Source organism: Theropithecus gelada, chromosome 2 (assembly GCF_003255815.1).
Source record: "Theropithecus gelada isolate Dixy chromosome 2, Tgel_1.0, whole genome shotgun sequence".
Taxonomy (NCBI): Eukaryota; Metazoa; Chordata; class Mammalia; order Primates; family Cercopithecidae; genus Theropithecus; species Theropithecus gelada.
Genome location: NC_037669.1, coordinates 49,922,232 through 49,939,011, shown reverse-complemented (window position 1 = coordinate 49,939,011; position 16,780 = coordinate 49,922,232). Strand labels below are relative to the sequence as shown.

General features: G+C 51.3%; 1 protein-coding gene across 2 annotated transcripts in view; it reads left to right on the top strand.

Moving 5' to 3' along the window:
* FGD5 (FYVE, RhoGEF and PH domain containing 5) overlaps nucleotides 1-16,780 on the top strand; it is a 116,411-nt gene that overhangs the window by 87,707 nt on the left and 11,924 nt on the right. For both annotated transcript variants that reach the window (XM_025375710.1, XM_025375709.1), the window contains exons 10-15: nucleotides 1,942-2,013; nucleotides 5,066-5,134; nucleotides 11,560-11,643; nucleotides 13,053-13,132; nucleotides 15,904-16,003; nucleotides 16,398-16,535. In XM_025375710.1, coding sequence (XP_025231495.1) covers nucleotides 1,942-2,013; nucleotides 5,066-5,134; nucleotides 11,560-11,643; nucleotides 13,053-13,132; nucleotides 15,904-16,003; nucleotides 16,398-16,535 — 543 coding nt within the window. The remainder of the gene's footprint in view (nucleotides 1-1,941; nucleotides 2,014-5,065; nucleotides 5,135-11,559; nucleotides 11,644-13,052; nucleotides 13,133-15,903; nucleotides 16,004-16,397; nucleotides 16,536-16,780) is intronic.

Sequence of the window (16,780 nt, the reverse complement as noted above, 5' to 3'; positions counted from 1 at the left end):
AACGAACAGCGGGCAGCCCGCCCGGCTCCCCTGCTGCCCCGCCAGGGAGGAAAAACGAGAACACATGAAAAAAAAAAAAAAAAAAAAAAAAAAAAAAAAAGAAAATGAGTTGGGGTTGGGGAGTTTTTTGCTTGCTTTTTTGTGTTCCTCATAACTTGTTATTGAAGGCCAGGCATTATGAGTAGAAGCACTGTAGAGACTGAGGTAAACCGTATTTACCCCTCAAGGTGGGCAAGCCTCTTTTTGGTCATGGCTGTTCACGGTAGGATACAGGGCAGTCGGGTCAGTCCAGTCAGCACCTGATCGGGGTTTGGGTTTTGCTGCCATGTCATCAACCTTCAGTGACTGCCAGGCTTCATGTTCCTCCAGTGGGGGCTGCTGTGACCTGTGGGGTAGGCCAGAAAGCTTTTCTTTCATTCCTGCTCCATATTCAGCTTTTAGCCCTCCCTGCACCACACGAAGGCCCTCTCCCCATGCTCTTGCCCTTCTCAGAGGCAGGCTACTGCCCCATGTTACTTAGTGCTGGGCTTATGGTGGACACATGCCTCCATCTGAAGCAGGGCCTGTGAGCCAGGCTCTCACAGCATTCCTGCCCCTCCCCTCCATGGCAGATGAGCTCTGTGGCTCTGTGGCTGGCCTTAGACAGGTTTCTGGCCATCCCCCAGCAAGGTATTGGTGCATAATACTGGATCCAAGGGGTTACCACCCCCCTCCTATGGTGCAGCTTTTGCTCTCTTTCCCTGGAGCAGCAGATCTTTTCCTGGACTCTGGGGGTGGGGGGTCTCCCGACCTCCCACGGGAACTGAAGCCTTGCATGAGAGAAGGCCTGAGGAAGTGGGCAGGGCTTTGCATGTGGCCCCGCCTTGCCCTGGTCTTTCTTGTGGGCACGTGGCAGAGACTCGTGGATGAGAGCTTGCGATTGAGGACAGGTTCCCTCGGGTCTGCAGCTCCCCATTACTCTAAACTAGCACCAGCCCATACTTGTCCTTTAAGAATTCATTAACATTTTCGCGGCTTTCTTCTTACCTTCCTTTACACCAGCCACCTCTGCCTCCTGTGTGTCGCCAGAGGTGTGGCAGTTCCTGTATCTCAATCCTCCATGGACAGGCTTGCCGGGCGGAACCTAGTTCACTTGGTTGCCTTGTGACCCCAGCTCTCCCACAGGCTGAAGCAAAGTTATGATTTTGAAGGTTATCTGGCTTTTTCACGCTACAGTGAGAGCAGTGTTCTCTTGTACTTCCTGTATCATAAGTCGAAATGGAACCACAATTACTCATTTTTTACTGCATAGGATTTTATGCCCAAAACCATAGATAATGGAAAGGACTTTTCAGGGCAAATTGTCTACCCACAATGCTCACCTTACAACTTTAGAACCTGCCCTGTGTAAGGTTCAAGGGGCACCTGCCCACAGGGTGGGCGCTTGTTGTATCTAGAATTATAGGGTGCTGTGCAGAATATACAGGGGGCCTGTCATTTTACATTTTGTGGCTAACCCAGTGAGGTACTGACAGGGCACACTTATTTTTCTAACCATGAGGCTCTACAGAGTGTGGACCCAGTTTCCTCCACAGGTTTTATGGGCTACCAGCCAGAAGGGCATGAGGCCAGCCTTGGGTCCGGTGAAGTCCCCATGCTCCAGGCCTCGTGAGGGACATAGGCTTAGAGAGCGTAGGAGCAGTTTTCCAGAGAAACACAGGGATGCTGGACTGCACAGCGAGGCCAGGCAGCTGGTTCCACAGCACACAGAGCCATGGTGGTGGCTCCCTGCAGACCCAGGCTCGGGTCCCAGTCCTGCCTCATACAGGAGGTTGGATTTGGGGCAGGCCTTTCCGGGCTTCATTTTTGTCTGAAACAGAAGCAATGCCATGGCTTACAGAGGAGATAAGACGCCTGGAAGGGGCCCTGACCATCTCCCCCTCACCCCATTCCCACCCACAGGAAAACCTGCAGAAGCTGGTCCACATTGAGCACAGCGTCCGGGGCCAAGGGGATCTCCTCCAGCCAGGAAGGGTGAGTGCCGCCGCCATGGGCAGGGGCAGAGGGTGGCTGGGCGAGGCTCCGATAAGCCCCATTGTTCACTGGGCTGGCCCCAGACAGGCCTGGCTGCAGGTGCTGTCTACCCGTGGAGGGCAGGCAGGCGGGTGGGCGTGGGCTCACTGGATTCTCCTGGCCGGGGCCCTCAGCTACCTTCCCTGGGGTTCTCCACCCCATGTGTTGCCTGCAGAGCAGTTAAAGACTCAGCGCCAGTTTTTTTCGTGTTGCCTGTGGCTCTCCTCACTTCCAAGAAGAGGAAGCACCAGGTATTTTCAGTGCCAAGTTGCTGGGAAAACAGAAAATTATCTCCCAAGAGCAAGCCCCTAGAAAACTTCTTAAAGATAACATTCTTGAAGAGATAAATTCACTCTCTTTAAAGCTTCCAAATGGAAAATGTAAAACTCAGCTTAAAAACAGTAAAAAGTATGTTCATTACTAGTTATGCTCCATAAAGGACAAGAGACAAAGGAATGAAAGTGCATGCTCAGGGGAATTTTCCTCGAGGTTAGCAGATGTCTTATGGGACTGAGACGCTGTCAAGTTACATTTAGTATTTTGGCCAGGATCATGAGTTTGGTAAATTGTTTCTTAAACATCTATTTGTAGCTCCAGAATTAAGGGGACTGTAGCGGCTGTTCCCAGGTCTTCGGCTGTTTTAGACCTTCAGAGGCTCTGTTCTGAACGGACTCCTCATGGGTACAAGCCAAGGAGGGAGTCATGGCTTGGACCACCCAGAATCCTGAAAGAGACAGTCTTGAGCACCATGATCCCAAATGTTGAAATCCCAAAAGATCAAGATCCCAAAAATATAATTCTGGAAAAAATAATTTAGAAAAATATTTAAAAGATACTTATATTTTGAAAAAGGGAATTTATGGAGCCGGGCGCGGTGGCTCATGCCTGTAATCCCAGCACTTTGGGAGGCTGAGGTGGGCGGATCACGAGGTCAGGAATTCGAGATCGGTCTGGCCAACATAGTGAAACCCCATCTCTACTAAAAATACAAAAAATTAGCCAGGTATGGTGGCCTGTAGTCCCAGCTACTCAGGAGGCTGAGGCAGGAGAATCGCTTAAACCCAGGAGGCAGAGGTTGCAGTGAGCCAAGATCGTGCCATTGCAGTCCAGCCCGGGCATCTCAAAAGAATAAATAAATAAAAAGAAATAATAAATAAAAAGGGAATTTATTTATTTATCTTTTTTTTTTTTTTTTTTTTGAGACTAAGTTTAGCTCTTGTTGCCCAGGCTGGAGTGCAGTGGCGCGATCTCAGCTCACCGCAACCTCCGCCTCCCAGGTTCAAGCAATTCTTCTGCGTTAGCCTCCCGAATAGCTGGGATTACAGGCATGAGCCACTGCCACGCCTGGCTAATTTTGTGTTTTTAGTAGAGACGGGGTTTCTCCTTGTTGGTCAGGCTGGTCTCACGCTCCCGACCTCAGGTGATCTGCTCACCTTGGCCTCCCAAAGTGCTGGGATTACAGGCATGAGTCACCGTGCCCGACGGGAATTTATTTAAGAAACATAAAAACACAACAGAATACTTCATAGGCCACCTTATACAATAAAATAGGCACTAAGAACATACATAATTTTGCAAGCATAAGTGCTGCTGTAGGCTAACAATAGTTCCATGGGTGAAACAGTCATAAGCACACAAACCATATTCAGAAAAGAAAGGTCAAATAGGGAAATGTATCAGTGTATGTCACTATGGTTAGTAATTGTATGCACCCAGCCTTATAACTGTGGTCATCTGAAATACCATAACAAATAACCGAAGGCTTTTGATGAGCTCAGTTAAAAATTGTGATGGGTCACCACAGTATATGCAGCCACCCACAGAGCTAAGATCTCAGGAAATGTTATGTTTCACAAATGCAAATGTACAAAAAGGGTATCTCCATTCATTGAGGAAGTTTGTGTTTTTAAGTACATACATAGTGCTTACACACAAATTCAACATTGTGATAATGCACTTTTCTTTCTTTCTTTCTTTCTTTCTTTCTTTTTTTTTTTTTTTTTGAGACAGAGTCTTGTTCTGTTGCCCAGGCTGGAGTGCAGTGGCATGATCTAGACTCACTGCAGCCTCTGCCCCCTGGGTTCAAGTGATTCTTCTGCCTCAGCCTCCAGAGTAGCTGGGACTACAGGCACGCACCACCACACCCGCCTTATTTTTGTATTTTTAGTAGAGATGGAGTTTCACCGTATTAGCCAGTCTGGTCTTGAACTCCTGACCTCGTGATCTGCCCGCCTCAGCCTGCCAAAGTGCTGGGATTACAGGCATGAGCCACCGCATCTGGTTGTAATAATGCACTTTTCAGGAAGCCACATTTGAAAAAAAAAAAAAACATAAAATGAATTAGAACCCCGTAAAAGTCTATATACAGTTTATACCTCCAGTATTGGAAATGATGCAGAATGTAATACAGAGCATGGTGAATTGCTTTGCCAGGTTTCCAGGTGTTCCTCAATCCAGTCAGGTTGATGCCTAAAAATTAACCATCACAAGTCCACCCCTTGTCAGCTTGGCCCCCCTCATGCATCTCCTTAAATCATACTTAATTTCCAAACAAAGATAATAACAGGGTAATCATTCCACCTAACATAATGCAGCTCTCCTGTGATTGTGATTTTCAGAATTTTGTGAGTGTTTTGTTTTTTTGAGACAGGGTCTTATTAAGTTGCCCAGGCTGGTCTTGGACTCCTGAGCTCAAGTGATGCTTTCGAGTAGCTGAGGCTACAGACACACGCCATGGCACCCAGGCTGATTTTTGGATTTTTTGATGTTAAGGATTCTAGACTTTTGAGATTTAGACTTCAGGGATTATGACATTCAGGGTGGCGTCTTTCAGGACTACGATCCCAGCCCTGCTCTAGCATATACAGCACCTCTCTTGTGAGCAGGGATTTATCTGCTAGCTGCTCTCGGGTTCTCTGGGAGGCTTTATGATTTAAGTTTCCACCAGGGGCCTTCCCCACACCCTTGTCAGGGGCATCAGCCTGACAGCCCAGTTCTGCTTCTCTCCCCACAGGAGTTTCTGAAGGAAGGGACGCTGATGAAAGTAACAGGGAAAAACAGACGACCCCGGCACCTATTTCTGGTAAGTGCCTGGTCCCCAACCCCAGCTCAGGAACTGTCAAGTTCTGTGAGGTTTTCTAGGGCCCTTATTCAAGGACAAGTGGAAGAGGGTGAGAGGAGAGTAGAACACAGCAGAAATTTGGGGGTGAGGATCATTCCAGACAGCTGAGAGCTTCACCCTTGGACACCACAGCCTCCTGCTCATTTGTCATTTGAATGATTTGGAGTGGAATGTTGGCAAGATGTAGTTGCCCACATCCCCACCGTAGATATCTGTCAACCACCTTATCTAACGCTCAGAGAACCAAGGTCCAGAAAGGAAAGTCGCTGTAGCCAGGCCTCCCGGGAGGATGGTGGCAGAAGCCCAGGAAGGAGCCAAGGGTTGTGACCCAAGTCCTGCACTTTCTCTACTGTGCAGGAGACAGGACGTGATTTAACATTTTTGCTTATGGACAGCTGGACTCTTGCATACCAGGGAGTGTCCAGGCCTAGGGTGTAGCTGTATCGGCCTTAGTGGCTGTTGAGTGCCCCAGTCCTGAGACCCCCAAGTGGCCATTCCTTTCAAGCTCTCTGCTGGGCACAGTTTTTCTCTTGCTCCTGCACTTCTGCTGTCATTCGTTGTTCCTGTCCGCCGTGGCTGCCTCTCCCAGCTTCCTCATACTTCGTTAGAGCACCGTGTGCAGTGGGAGAGACAGGCTGTGGTACGAGTCTACAAACTCTCTGTTCCAGGCGTTGACTGAGCACCTCGTGTGTGCTGGTGCTGGAAACAAAGAAAGAAAAATCCCAGGTCTTGCCCTCAGCCATCAGAGTCTAATGGGAGGGAGAAGCAAGCAGACAGCCCATTGTAAATGCAGAGTTATGAGCGTGATATGGAGGGAATCTCGGGTGCAAAGAGGACTAAGGAGGGCCGGAGGTAGAGAGAAGAGGAGCCACAGCCACGACAGCGCTGCCGTGTATGGAATATCTGCTGGGTGCGCACGCTGTGCTCAGTGTTTTATATGTTTCCTGAAGAAAATTCTACCCGAGTTCAGCCCTGGAGGAAGGATGGAAGTTTGGCAGGTGCACCAAGGGAGGGCATTTCAGGAGAGGGAAGGGCCTAAGCAAAGGATAGAGGCATGAGGAGTGTGGTGTCTTGGAGGAGCTCTGTGAGCCTCAAGAAGCCTTTGTCTGCAGCCAGACCCTTCTGCTCCTGAGTGGGGTCTTCCCCATGCCCCAAATAGGCCCTGCCCATAGAGGGGCCACTTGAGGGCTGAATTCCAGAGAGAGCTGGTGGCGCTGGTGGAGAAATCCTGAGCCTGTCTAGGAAGTATGTAGCCTGCAGTGCTGGCAGGGTGTGCTGGGCCCGGATGACTGGTGGCCTCAGGCTCTGCATGAGGCACTAGGTGACCCAAGTCCAGAGTCTCCCTTCCTCCCCTCCCTCCTAAGAGCTGTTTCTTTCCTCCCATGAGAACCCCTCACTCTGGCTAGTCGGTGCTGCAGTGAGTGAGATTTAGCTGCAGGCAAGAGGAGAGTGGACCCCCAGGGGGAATTTTGAGAGGGATCTGAGAGCCAAGTAGCGTGTGGTTTAGATTTGGGTTCTCAGAAGGATTTCAAAGCCCCCGCAGATGCTTGAGTCCTTTTCTCTAGGTGTTTTTTTTTTTTTTGTTTTGTTTTGTTTTTAACCTCTGTTTAAACACCTCTAGTGTTGGGGAACTCACTGCCTGCTGTGACATTCATTCATTCTGCAGCTTATTATCCATCTCCTGTGCGTGCCAGGAACTGTGCTGGTGTGTAGACATGGCCTCTGCCCTGCTGTGCGTCTTGGAGTCCAGTGGTGGAAGACACTTTTTTTCCATGTTAGACAAGTCTCAATTTTAAAAATTCTCGACTGGGCGTGGTGGCTCATGCCTGTAATCGCAGCACTTTGGGAGGCTGAGGCATGTGGGTCACTAGGTCTGGAGTTCGAGACCAACCTGGCGAACATGGTGAAACCCCATCTCTACTAAAAATACAAAAAATGAGCCAGGCATAGTGGCGGGTGCCTGTAGTCCCAGCTACTCAGGAGGCTGAGGCAGGAGAATGGCTTGAACCTGGGAGGCGGAGGTTGCATTGAGCCCAGATCGCGCCACTGCACTCCAGCCTGGTGACAGAGTGAGACTCCGTCTCAAAAAAAAAAAAAAAAAAAAAAAAAAAAAAAGATCAGGTGCAGCGACTCACGCCTATAGTCCCAGCACTTTGGGAGGCAGAGGTGGGCGGATCACAAGGTTAGGAGATCGAGACCATCCTGGCTAACATGGTGAAACCCCGCTTCTACTAAAAATACAAAAAATTAGCCGGGCGTAGTGGTAGGCACCCGTAGTCCCAGCTACTCAGGAGGCTGAGGCAGGAGAATGGCATGAATCTGGGAGGTGGAGCTTGCAGTGAGCCGAGATCACGTCACTGCACTCCAGCCTGGGCGACAGAGCGAGACTCCGTCTCAAAAAAAAAAAAATTCTCTCCATTGAGGAGAGATCCCTGAATGTAGGGGCAGGTAATGAGCCAGATGGAGCTGGTTAGATCCTGCCCCGTGGGACACTTACTTCTTCTGTGACCCCTGGACAACTCACAGACATGTATGAGCCTCAAGTTTCCCACCAGGAAAAGTGGAAAGACTGGGTGGTTTTGAGAATTAAATTCCTGGCATTTAATTACGTGCCTGGGAGGTAGAAGCCACTTACCTGATAGTAGTTACAACAGTTTCTCCCTTCCCACTGACAGTTGTTCCATGGGACACAGGTCCTCCCTCTCTATCTAGAGCTACAGATTTCATCAGCTCCCTGCCCCAGCACAGCCCTGCAGGGAGTGGGTCCCTGTGAATTCCCCCTCTTCAGGATGCAAAAGGGAGGCCGTACATGATGGCAATGGGGAGGCAGATAGACCAGATGCAGACCCCAGCTCTGACAGCGACTGGTGTGAGACCCATGGGCACATCCCATTACCTCCCTAAGCCTCAGCTCCCTGATGTTTAAAACAAGGGAAGCAGTGAGGCGGCAGATGGCACAGGGTGGAGCTCTGTCTTGGCCCCTCAGCCATTTACATCTGGCCACCTCTTCTGGCCACGCCCCTCTGATCTCTGTGCCTCTCCCAGGGACCTTGAATGCCAGGAACAGACGCAGCAGCCTGGCTTTCCCCAATCTGTCCTCACCCCATCCTCTACTTCATCTGTCCCTGGTCTTGGCTCACTGGCCCTCACACACCTGAGGCTCTTTGAGAAGGGTGCCAGCTCCTCCCCTTCAAGCCAAGCTCAGATAGCACTTTCTATGGAAGCCTAGCCGCCACCCCCGCTTCCCCTTCCCCTCCTCCTCCTCTAGCCCTGCTTTTCCTCTACCCCACACTCCCCTAATCTGGCATGGCCCTTTATCAGAACATCTCCTTCCCTCAGGGATAGGCCTGCGTCCCTCTGATTACCCCGCCATGATTAGGCCATAAGCTGCACAGTCTGAACCTGGGTCCTCTTGTTCCTCTGGCTCAGCGCAGCCCTTCCACTGAGCAGTGTTGATAACTGTCTAACGGAGGCATACCTGGGAGTAGGGCGGCCCGACAGGTGCTCAAGCCAGGGAGTGCCATGGTGAACAAACACACTTAGGAAGAATTTTTCTTCCTCAAAGGTGCCAGTTTCAGAAAATAATCTGAACTGCAGAACAGAGTTGGGGCATCTGGGCGCCCGTGCCCAGCAGTTTTAATAGACTGCGGAAAGTGTCCCACCAGGCCCCGAGGTCCCTGAGCTGCAGGTGGGGCTGCCCCCGGTGGCTGCTTACAGTGGGAAGCCCCCCCTCCCCATTCATGATGGGCTCTTCCTCCTTCCTCCAAGCTGGGGCTGTAAAGCATGTACTTTGAAGCAGGCAGGAGAGCCATGGGCAAATTAGGAGGCAGCCTGATCCTGAACCGTGAAGGAAACCTTAGGGTGCTCATGACAGTTGCCATGGCAGCAGGAGCTTGAGGGTCCATCACAGAGAGGCTGGGGCTGCTCTCCCAAGTGACACAGGTCAGTTCTGTGAGGCTGGGAGGGTTCATGGGCAAGGTTCATGAACCTGTGCGCAGGTTCACTGTGAGAGCAGCCCTGACATTCCCTCCTGAACACACTGGAGGGACACTCATCAAACCGTACCCCTGGCTTCACTACCTCAGGCATGGCCTCTGGCCTCTCTGGGCCTCAGTTTCTCCCTCTGGGAAATGGGGATGATGATCATGGTGCCTGCACATTAGTACCATGGGAGTGTACATGAGGACTGTGGGAGTGAAGTCAGAGGTTTAGTCCAGCCCCTGGTGCAGAATCAGTGTCAGTGCACCATATCGCCTATCACTCTTAGAAGGCAGGGCAAGAACAGGGCTTCACAAACTAGAGCTGCAGGTCAACGCCAGCCAGATGCCAATTTTTGTTGATAAAGTTCTGTTGGAACACAGCCACATGCATTCTATCATTGGTCGTCTGTGGCTGCTTTGCATAGCAGCGGAGTTGAGGGGTGGAGGCAGAGGCCTGAAACATTCAACACCTGGCCCTCACAGGAAAGTGCGCCAACCCCCACCTACGCCAACTCTGTTGGGACACAGCAAGGCCCAGAGAGAGGGAGGGGTTCCTGAGGTCCCATGGGCGGGGGTCAGTGGTGGGCCAAGTCTCCTGCATTGCCATGGCTGGAACCTTGGAGTCCCGAGAAGAGCTAGCTGTGGGAAACCTCATTCTGTTCCCTCAGCAGGCTGTGTCTATCCGGGGAAAAGAAGTATTCATTCTGACTTTTCACATGCATTGTCTTGTTCCGTCCTTACACACCCCTACTTCATGTTTTCCTCCATGCCTGCGGGGCTCTCCTTGGCTCATGTCAGCACCATGCGTAGAGGACTTGCCTTGGTTCACACTGGCGCCATGTGTCCAGGACTTATCCTGGTTCACGTTGATGCCATGTGTCCAGAGCTCACCCTGGTTTATGTTGGCACCATGTGTAGAACATTCACTTTGGTTCATGTTGGCACCATGTGTGTAGGGCTCATCCTGGTTGATGTTGGCGCCGTATGTCCAGGGCTCACCATAGTTCATGTTGGCAATGTGTACAGGGCTCACCCTGACTGATGTTGGTGCCATGTCTGGGGCTCACCCTGTTTCATGTTGGCACCGTGTGTACAGGGCTCACTTTGGTTCACATTGGTTCCCTCGTGCACACGACTTTCCCTAGTTTATGTTCCCAGGTGGAAAGGGCTCCCCCTGGTTGATATTGGCGCCATGTGTACAGGGCTCCCCCGGTTCATGTTGGTGCCATGTGTAAAGGACTCCCCTGGTTCATGTTGGCTCCATGTTTAGTGGGCTTATTCTGGTTCATTTGGCCCCATGTGAAAAGGGCTCACCCCAGGTTCATATTGGTCACATATGGAGAGGGCATTCTCTGTGTGTCCATGATAAGTAATGGTGGTGGTGTCGCCCATTTCCCAGAGGAAGCTGAGACTCGGCTGAGGAAAGGGCTTGGTCATAGTCTCAACGCTGGTCCGTAACATGGTCAGGATTTACAACCCTGAGCGTGATGTCATCTTCTCACACCTGAAATTGTTTAGCTAAACAGAAATACTCTCTCCTAAGGAGATAAAGTGACTTTCATTATATGTCTTTCTGATGCCCTGCTGTTGGGAGAGCTTTAGTTGATAATTCAACAAATATTAATTGAGCACCTACTCTGTGAAGGGACCTGGAAGTACAGCAGCAAGCAGGGCCCACCACTTCCCTCTCCTCAAGGTGTCTCCCAACCCTTCCTTAACTATACTTTATCGAGCTTTAATTTTTATAGTGAAATGCATCAACCTTAAGCATATGTGTTAGTCGGTACTGACAAGTGTATATCACAGTGTAACCACCACCTGGGTCGAGATGTGGAACATCTCCAACCACCAGAAAGTTCCTCTGTGCCTGTCTGGAGTTAATTTCTCCCAACCCCGGGGGCCCCCATCAACCAGTGGCCTGACTTTCATCCCTCTTTAGATTAGTTCTGCCTGTTGTGGAATGTCACAGAAATGTCATCAAACAGCGTAACTCTCTTGTGCCTCACTTCTTCACTCAGCATGATTTTGAGATACATCCATGTGGTGGTGTGTATTGGCGGCGTAATGTATTCTGTGGTATGGATAGACCAGTTAGTTTATCCATTCACCTGCAGATAGACATTGGAATTGCCCCCACTATTTGGCTGTTACAAATAAAGCCACTGTGAACATTCTCACACATGACTTCTTGAGGGCATATGCGTTTATTCCCCTCGAGCATTGAACCAGGAGTAGAATGGCAAGGAAGGGGCTCACATTTTGGCCACAATGTTTTTGCTCACCTGTGGGGGTTACTGAGGAATACAACATGCCTGTGCACAGCGGAGCTCAGGGATCCTTTGAGGACAGAAGCCTGGCGCAGCCGTCTGGGACCAGGGGACTCTAACAGGGTTTCCCTCTCTCCAGATGAACGATGTGCTCCTGTACACCTATCCCCAGAAGGATGGGAAGTACCGGCTGAAGAACACATTGGCCGTGGCCAGCATGAAGGTAAATGTCTGGTGGAAGGTACCCCAGGGTTGGGGGCCAGGGAGACCCCAAGGGAGAAGGGGACAGCATCTTGCTTCTAGGAGCACCCAGACCAGCTGGAAGAGGGAGGCCCTGTGGAAACAGTATTGGGCTACAGCAGGTTTGTGCCCAGGGAGAGGGGAGGGGGATGGAGGGCTTCCTGGAAGAGGGGACTGAACCCTTAGAGTGGGGAATATTTGGTCGGATCAGGAAGAAAGAGAGGGGGGCATCCTACGAGGAGGAAAATGCATAAGGAAGGGCCTGGGTTGGGGGAACAAGCAGGTGTTTGGTAATTTTTTTAATTGTGATAAAATACATATTATTTTTAAAGTAACCATTTTTAAATGTACAGTTCTGTGGCACTAAGCACATTTACATTGCTGTGTATCCAGCACCACCATCCATCTCAGAACTCTTTCCTCTCCCCAGACTGAAACTCTGCCCACATTAAACACCAACTCTCCATTCCCCTCTCCTTCCCAGCCCCTGGTACCCACCGTTCTACTTTCTGTCTCCATGAATTTGACTACTCTGGATACCTCGAATGAGAGGGGTCACACAGTATTGATCCTTGTTTCACTTAGCACGGTGTCCTCAAGGTTGATCCCTGTCATCTGTAGTATGGGTCAGAATTTTCCTTCCATTGTTTGGATAGACCACATAGTGTTTATTCAACCCTCTGCCGATGGACACTGGGTGGCTTCCACCTTTAGGCTGTTGTAATACTGTTTTGAATATGGCCATATGTGTGGGGCTTAGCTCCGTGTAACTTGGTCCCAAAGATGGGAACACTAGGGAGCTGTTGGGGACCTTGAGGAGCAGGAGGTTTTAGGAAGTTAATTCTGGTGCAACAGGGGGCTGAAGTCAGAGAGGGCGACACTGAAGTGGGACAGTGGAGCCGCAGGTGGTTCTCATTGTCAAGGGCAGAGGCAGGGATGGCCAGGAGAGCTGTAAGAGGCACTGTGCAATCTCTCTTGATCCTGTAGGCTCTTTACCATGGGGAAGGGGAAGGAGGAAGCACCTTTCTCAGCGTGGAGGTTTGTTCCCTTTTGGAACCAAAGGCTCTATTGAGGAGACTGTTAGAAAAAGGAATGGGAGACATGGTCACTGGGCAGGTACTTGTCCAACATGACAGTGCACCTGGGGTTGCCCAGGCTGGTCCCTGAGCGTGATGCTCTGCAGCCTTCCCAGCGGTGGCTGAGTGGCCAAGAATGATGGAGCTGGCAGCCAGGCATCTTTAACAGCACCTACCACCACAGAAAGGTATGCCCTGAGGCTAGAGAATGGCAGTAGGTGGACACGGTCCCTCTGTTCATCTGCTGCCAGGAGAAGCCGGTCTGCGCTTGCCCCTCCCTGCCCCACCCTGAAGGAGGCTGCTGTTGGTTTTCCAGGTCAGCCGCCCTGTGATGGAGAAAGTGCCCTATGCTCTAAAGATTGAGACTTCCGAGTCCTGTCTGATGCTGTCTGCGAGGTACGGGCAGGTGGAGGGAGGATGGCGCACAAGGCAGAGGTGTGAGCATGGGAAGTTTCAGAACAACAGATAAGGATGTGCCGTTTTTATTTTGGTATCCTTTTGGGTCAAAGGACTTTTTTTCTTTTCAGTGTTTCCTAACCTTTTGGGGAATTTGATAAAAACTTTTCTCCCCCCAAAAAATGTACACACTCATAAAATTTTATATACAACTTCAGGGGTTTCTAGAGCCCATGGCTTAAATATGACAACAGCAATGTCTCATGTTTGTGGAGCTCTTTATGGATAATTGGGTCTCTGTAGCAACCCGAAAAGTTAAGGCAAGTAAAAAATGTATTGTGTGCTGCTGTTCATAAAGTGGCCTGCCTTTTTGCTTTCCTGTCTAGAAGATGAGAGAAAAGAAATAATAAGTGAGCGTTCAACACTTACGTTGCCCTGTCTCTGTGGTGTCTTAGTCCATTCAGGCCACTGTAACAAAAATACCATAAACTGGGTGGCTTATAAACAACAGAAATTTCTCATAGGCTGCAGGTCAGGAAGTTCAAGGTCAAGGTACTGGCAGATTCGGTGTCTGGTGAGGTTCTGCTTCCTGGTTCAAAGACGGTGCCTTCTCACATAGACAGTGCTACCTCATATGGTGGGAGGAGCAAGGGTCTCTCTGGGACCTCTTGTATAAGGGCATTCATCTCATTCGTGAGGGCTCCACACCTATGGCCTCATAACCTCCCAAAGGCCCTGCCTCCCAACATCAGCGCTTTTGGGAAGAGGATTTCTGCATTTGAATTTGGGGGGACACAAACATTCAGACCACAGGGGGACATGGCCTTTCTATCAGAAAGGTCTGCATTTTCTCCAGGCCCTCAGGTTGCCTGGGATCCTCATCTCTGGCTTCAGACCATGACCTTAAAGAGTATCCCCTTTTCCTTCTCTCAGGGCAAGGTAAGCTCAAGCTCTCGGGGGCTTGGAAACCAGGCAGGTATGGCTCCAGCTAAGGGCAGTTCTTTAGCCAGGGACGTGCATGGCAGGGGTCAGCAAGGCTTCTGGGGCTTGGGGGTCTCCTCTCAGCAAGCCCATGACCCTGGGATGGCAGCGGTGCCTATGGGGGTTTATCCTGCATAGGGGTGGTTCTGAGTGTGAAATGGGATCTAAATGCACTCATGCACATGCATTCTCATAGATGCATTTTCTCATTAAAATCATTTATTAGGTGGGGCATGGTGGCTCATACCTGTAATCCCATCACTCTGGGAGGCTGAGGCTGGAGGATTACTTGAGGCCAGGAGTTTGGGACCAGCCTGGGCAACACAGTGAGACCCTGTCTCAAAAAAAAAAAAAAAATAAGCATGTATTAGCTACACCTCAGTGCCAGGTCCGGGGCTGAGGACACAAACAATTTAGCCCTTGTTGTGCTCTCCAGGAGCCCACATTACAGGTAGGAGTTTTAAACTGCTTCAGATGCAGGGCAGTAACTGCTGTAACAATTAATAGTGGTAATGACAACAGTAGCAGGCATTGGACACCTGTCAGGCCTCAGGCACCTCCGTGATCCTCATCACCACCCTTAGAGCTGGGGTTTGCGGCTCCTTCCATGCATAGGGAGTCGAGGCTTGCAAAAGGGTCACACAGCCAGGTGAGGTGGAACTGGAGTTTGAACCCACGACTGTGTGGACCAGAGCTCTTATCTATCACAGTCTACGGCATGAGGGAGTAGAAGAGGGCTTGGAAACCCAAAGGAGGGACTGCCCCATCTGGAGGAGTGAGGAAAGGCTTCCTGGAGGAGGTGATGCCTGAGTGGGAGTCGTGGCCTCACCTCTCCTTGTGATAAAATCAAGGGCAGGAGGCTGCCAGCATATAGTTTCTGTTAGTCTGGCCATGACATGAAGGTGGTGACGATCCACACGTGGGCCTTCAGGTGGGGCTGCCCATCTCCCAGGGCGAGGACAGTGGCCTTTAGTATGCCAGTCACCTTCCTGCTAGTCCAGACCCTTCACACTTGAAGCTCCCAGGGGACAGCAGGACCCATTCATCGCCTTTTAGAGACATGGTGTCTTGCTGCCCACAGTGCTGACTCAGCCACTGCCCTGCAGCACTGCTCCCACCCAGGCCAGCCAGCCCTTATGCTTGCTTTCTGGGGCAGGCTGCACACTTACCTGTGGTGTAGGTGCGACATCTAGTGGACACTGAGAACTCCACCCAGCTACCTGGCACACAGCCCAGGCGTAGCTCTTGCCCCTCAAGAAGCGCTTCCTGGTGCAGAGCAGGGACTTGGAAAGTGCCTGTTGGATGACTGTTTGGGAAGCTATGTGGCGAGATGAGGAAGGTGGGAGACAGAGATGTTTACCTTTGCCAGCTCCCACCTACCCCTCGTCCTCCACAGGTACCCAGCCCTCTGTCCCCTGCCAGCCCGTTTCTCCTAAAGTATGGGACCCTCTGGGCCTTCCTAATGACTCTTGCTTTTGCACAATGTTAACAATGTGGTTCCACGTCCCACATCTCCCTTCATCTCCACAGCAGCCCTAGGAGTTAGGGGAATATTGTTGCTATTCCAGTATAGGAAGAAACAGGTCCAAGGACAGCTAATGGACTGGTGGTCTGCTAGTAAACCTAGTGTGGCAGGTGATCTGTTCTTTGGTGGTGGTTCTGGGCAGTGTGAGAGGTGTAGGCTCAAGGGAGGAGGATGGGGCATCTGAGTGAGGACCTCATCCATGCTGAGATGGAGGGTGGGAGGCAGAGCTGCCCTTGCCTTTGCTCACTCCAGCCCATGCCCACAGCTCCTGTGCAGAGAGGGACGAGTGGTATGGCTGTCTGAGCAGAGCCCTCCCTGAGGACTACAAGGCCCAGGCTCTGGCTGCATTCCACCATAGCGTGGAGGTGAGTGGGTGGGCAAGGCCCATGGGCCACTAGCCTCAGAGACCTGGGGTTCCCTTGGCGGGCACTGCTGTCACCAATCACACCCAGATGGAGGTGTAGCTCCTGTCCTTGGGGCACTGGCTCCCCCCACCCCCCTCCATGCTCCCACCCTAGTCAGGGGCGGCCTCCGTGCAACTTAGGAGCCCAGCACCCCCAATCCCGTTCTCACAGTCTGGCTGTTTCCCAACCAAGGGTGAGCATCCTGGAGGGTGCAGGAGAGGCCTTCAGCATCAGACCCACTCACCCACACATGCACACACCCTGTACAGAGAAGCAGGGCAGGGCTTACTGGGCTATGCATCTGGCTGGTCTCCTGGCCACATTCCACATTACTCAGCCAATTATGTTGCTGCAGATACGAGAGAGGCTGGGGGTTAGCCTTGGGGAGAGGCCCCCGACCCTGGTGCCTGTCACACACGTCATGATGTGCATGAACTGCGGCTGTGACTTCTCCCTCACCCTGCGACGTCATCACTGTCATGCCTGTGGCAAGGTGAGTTGCTCCATCTGGGGTGAGTGTGTGCATGGGGGTGGGGTGGGGGAAGGGCGTGTCCCTGCCCAGCCGGGGGCTCAGGGATATCCAGCAGCTACTGCAAGCCCCAGAGTGAGGTGTGTTCACACCAACCCGAGAGGTACAGATTGCTAATTCCCATTTCATAGATCGTCAGACCAGAGCTCCAAGTCCCAGGCCCCTTCCACACCACCATGTGTTCAACAGAAAACCATAGCATACATGGC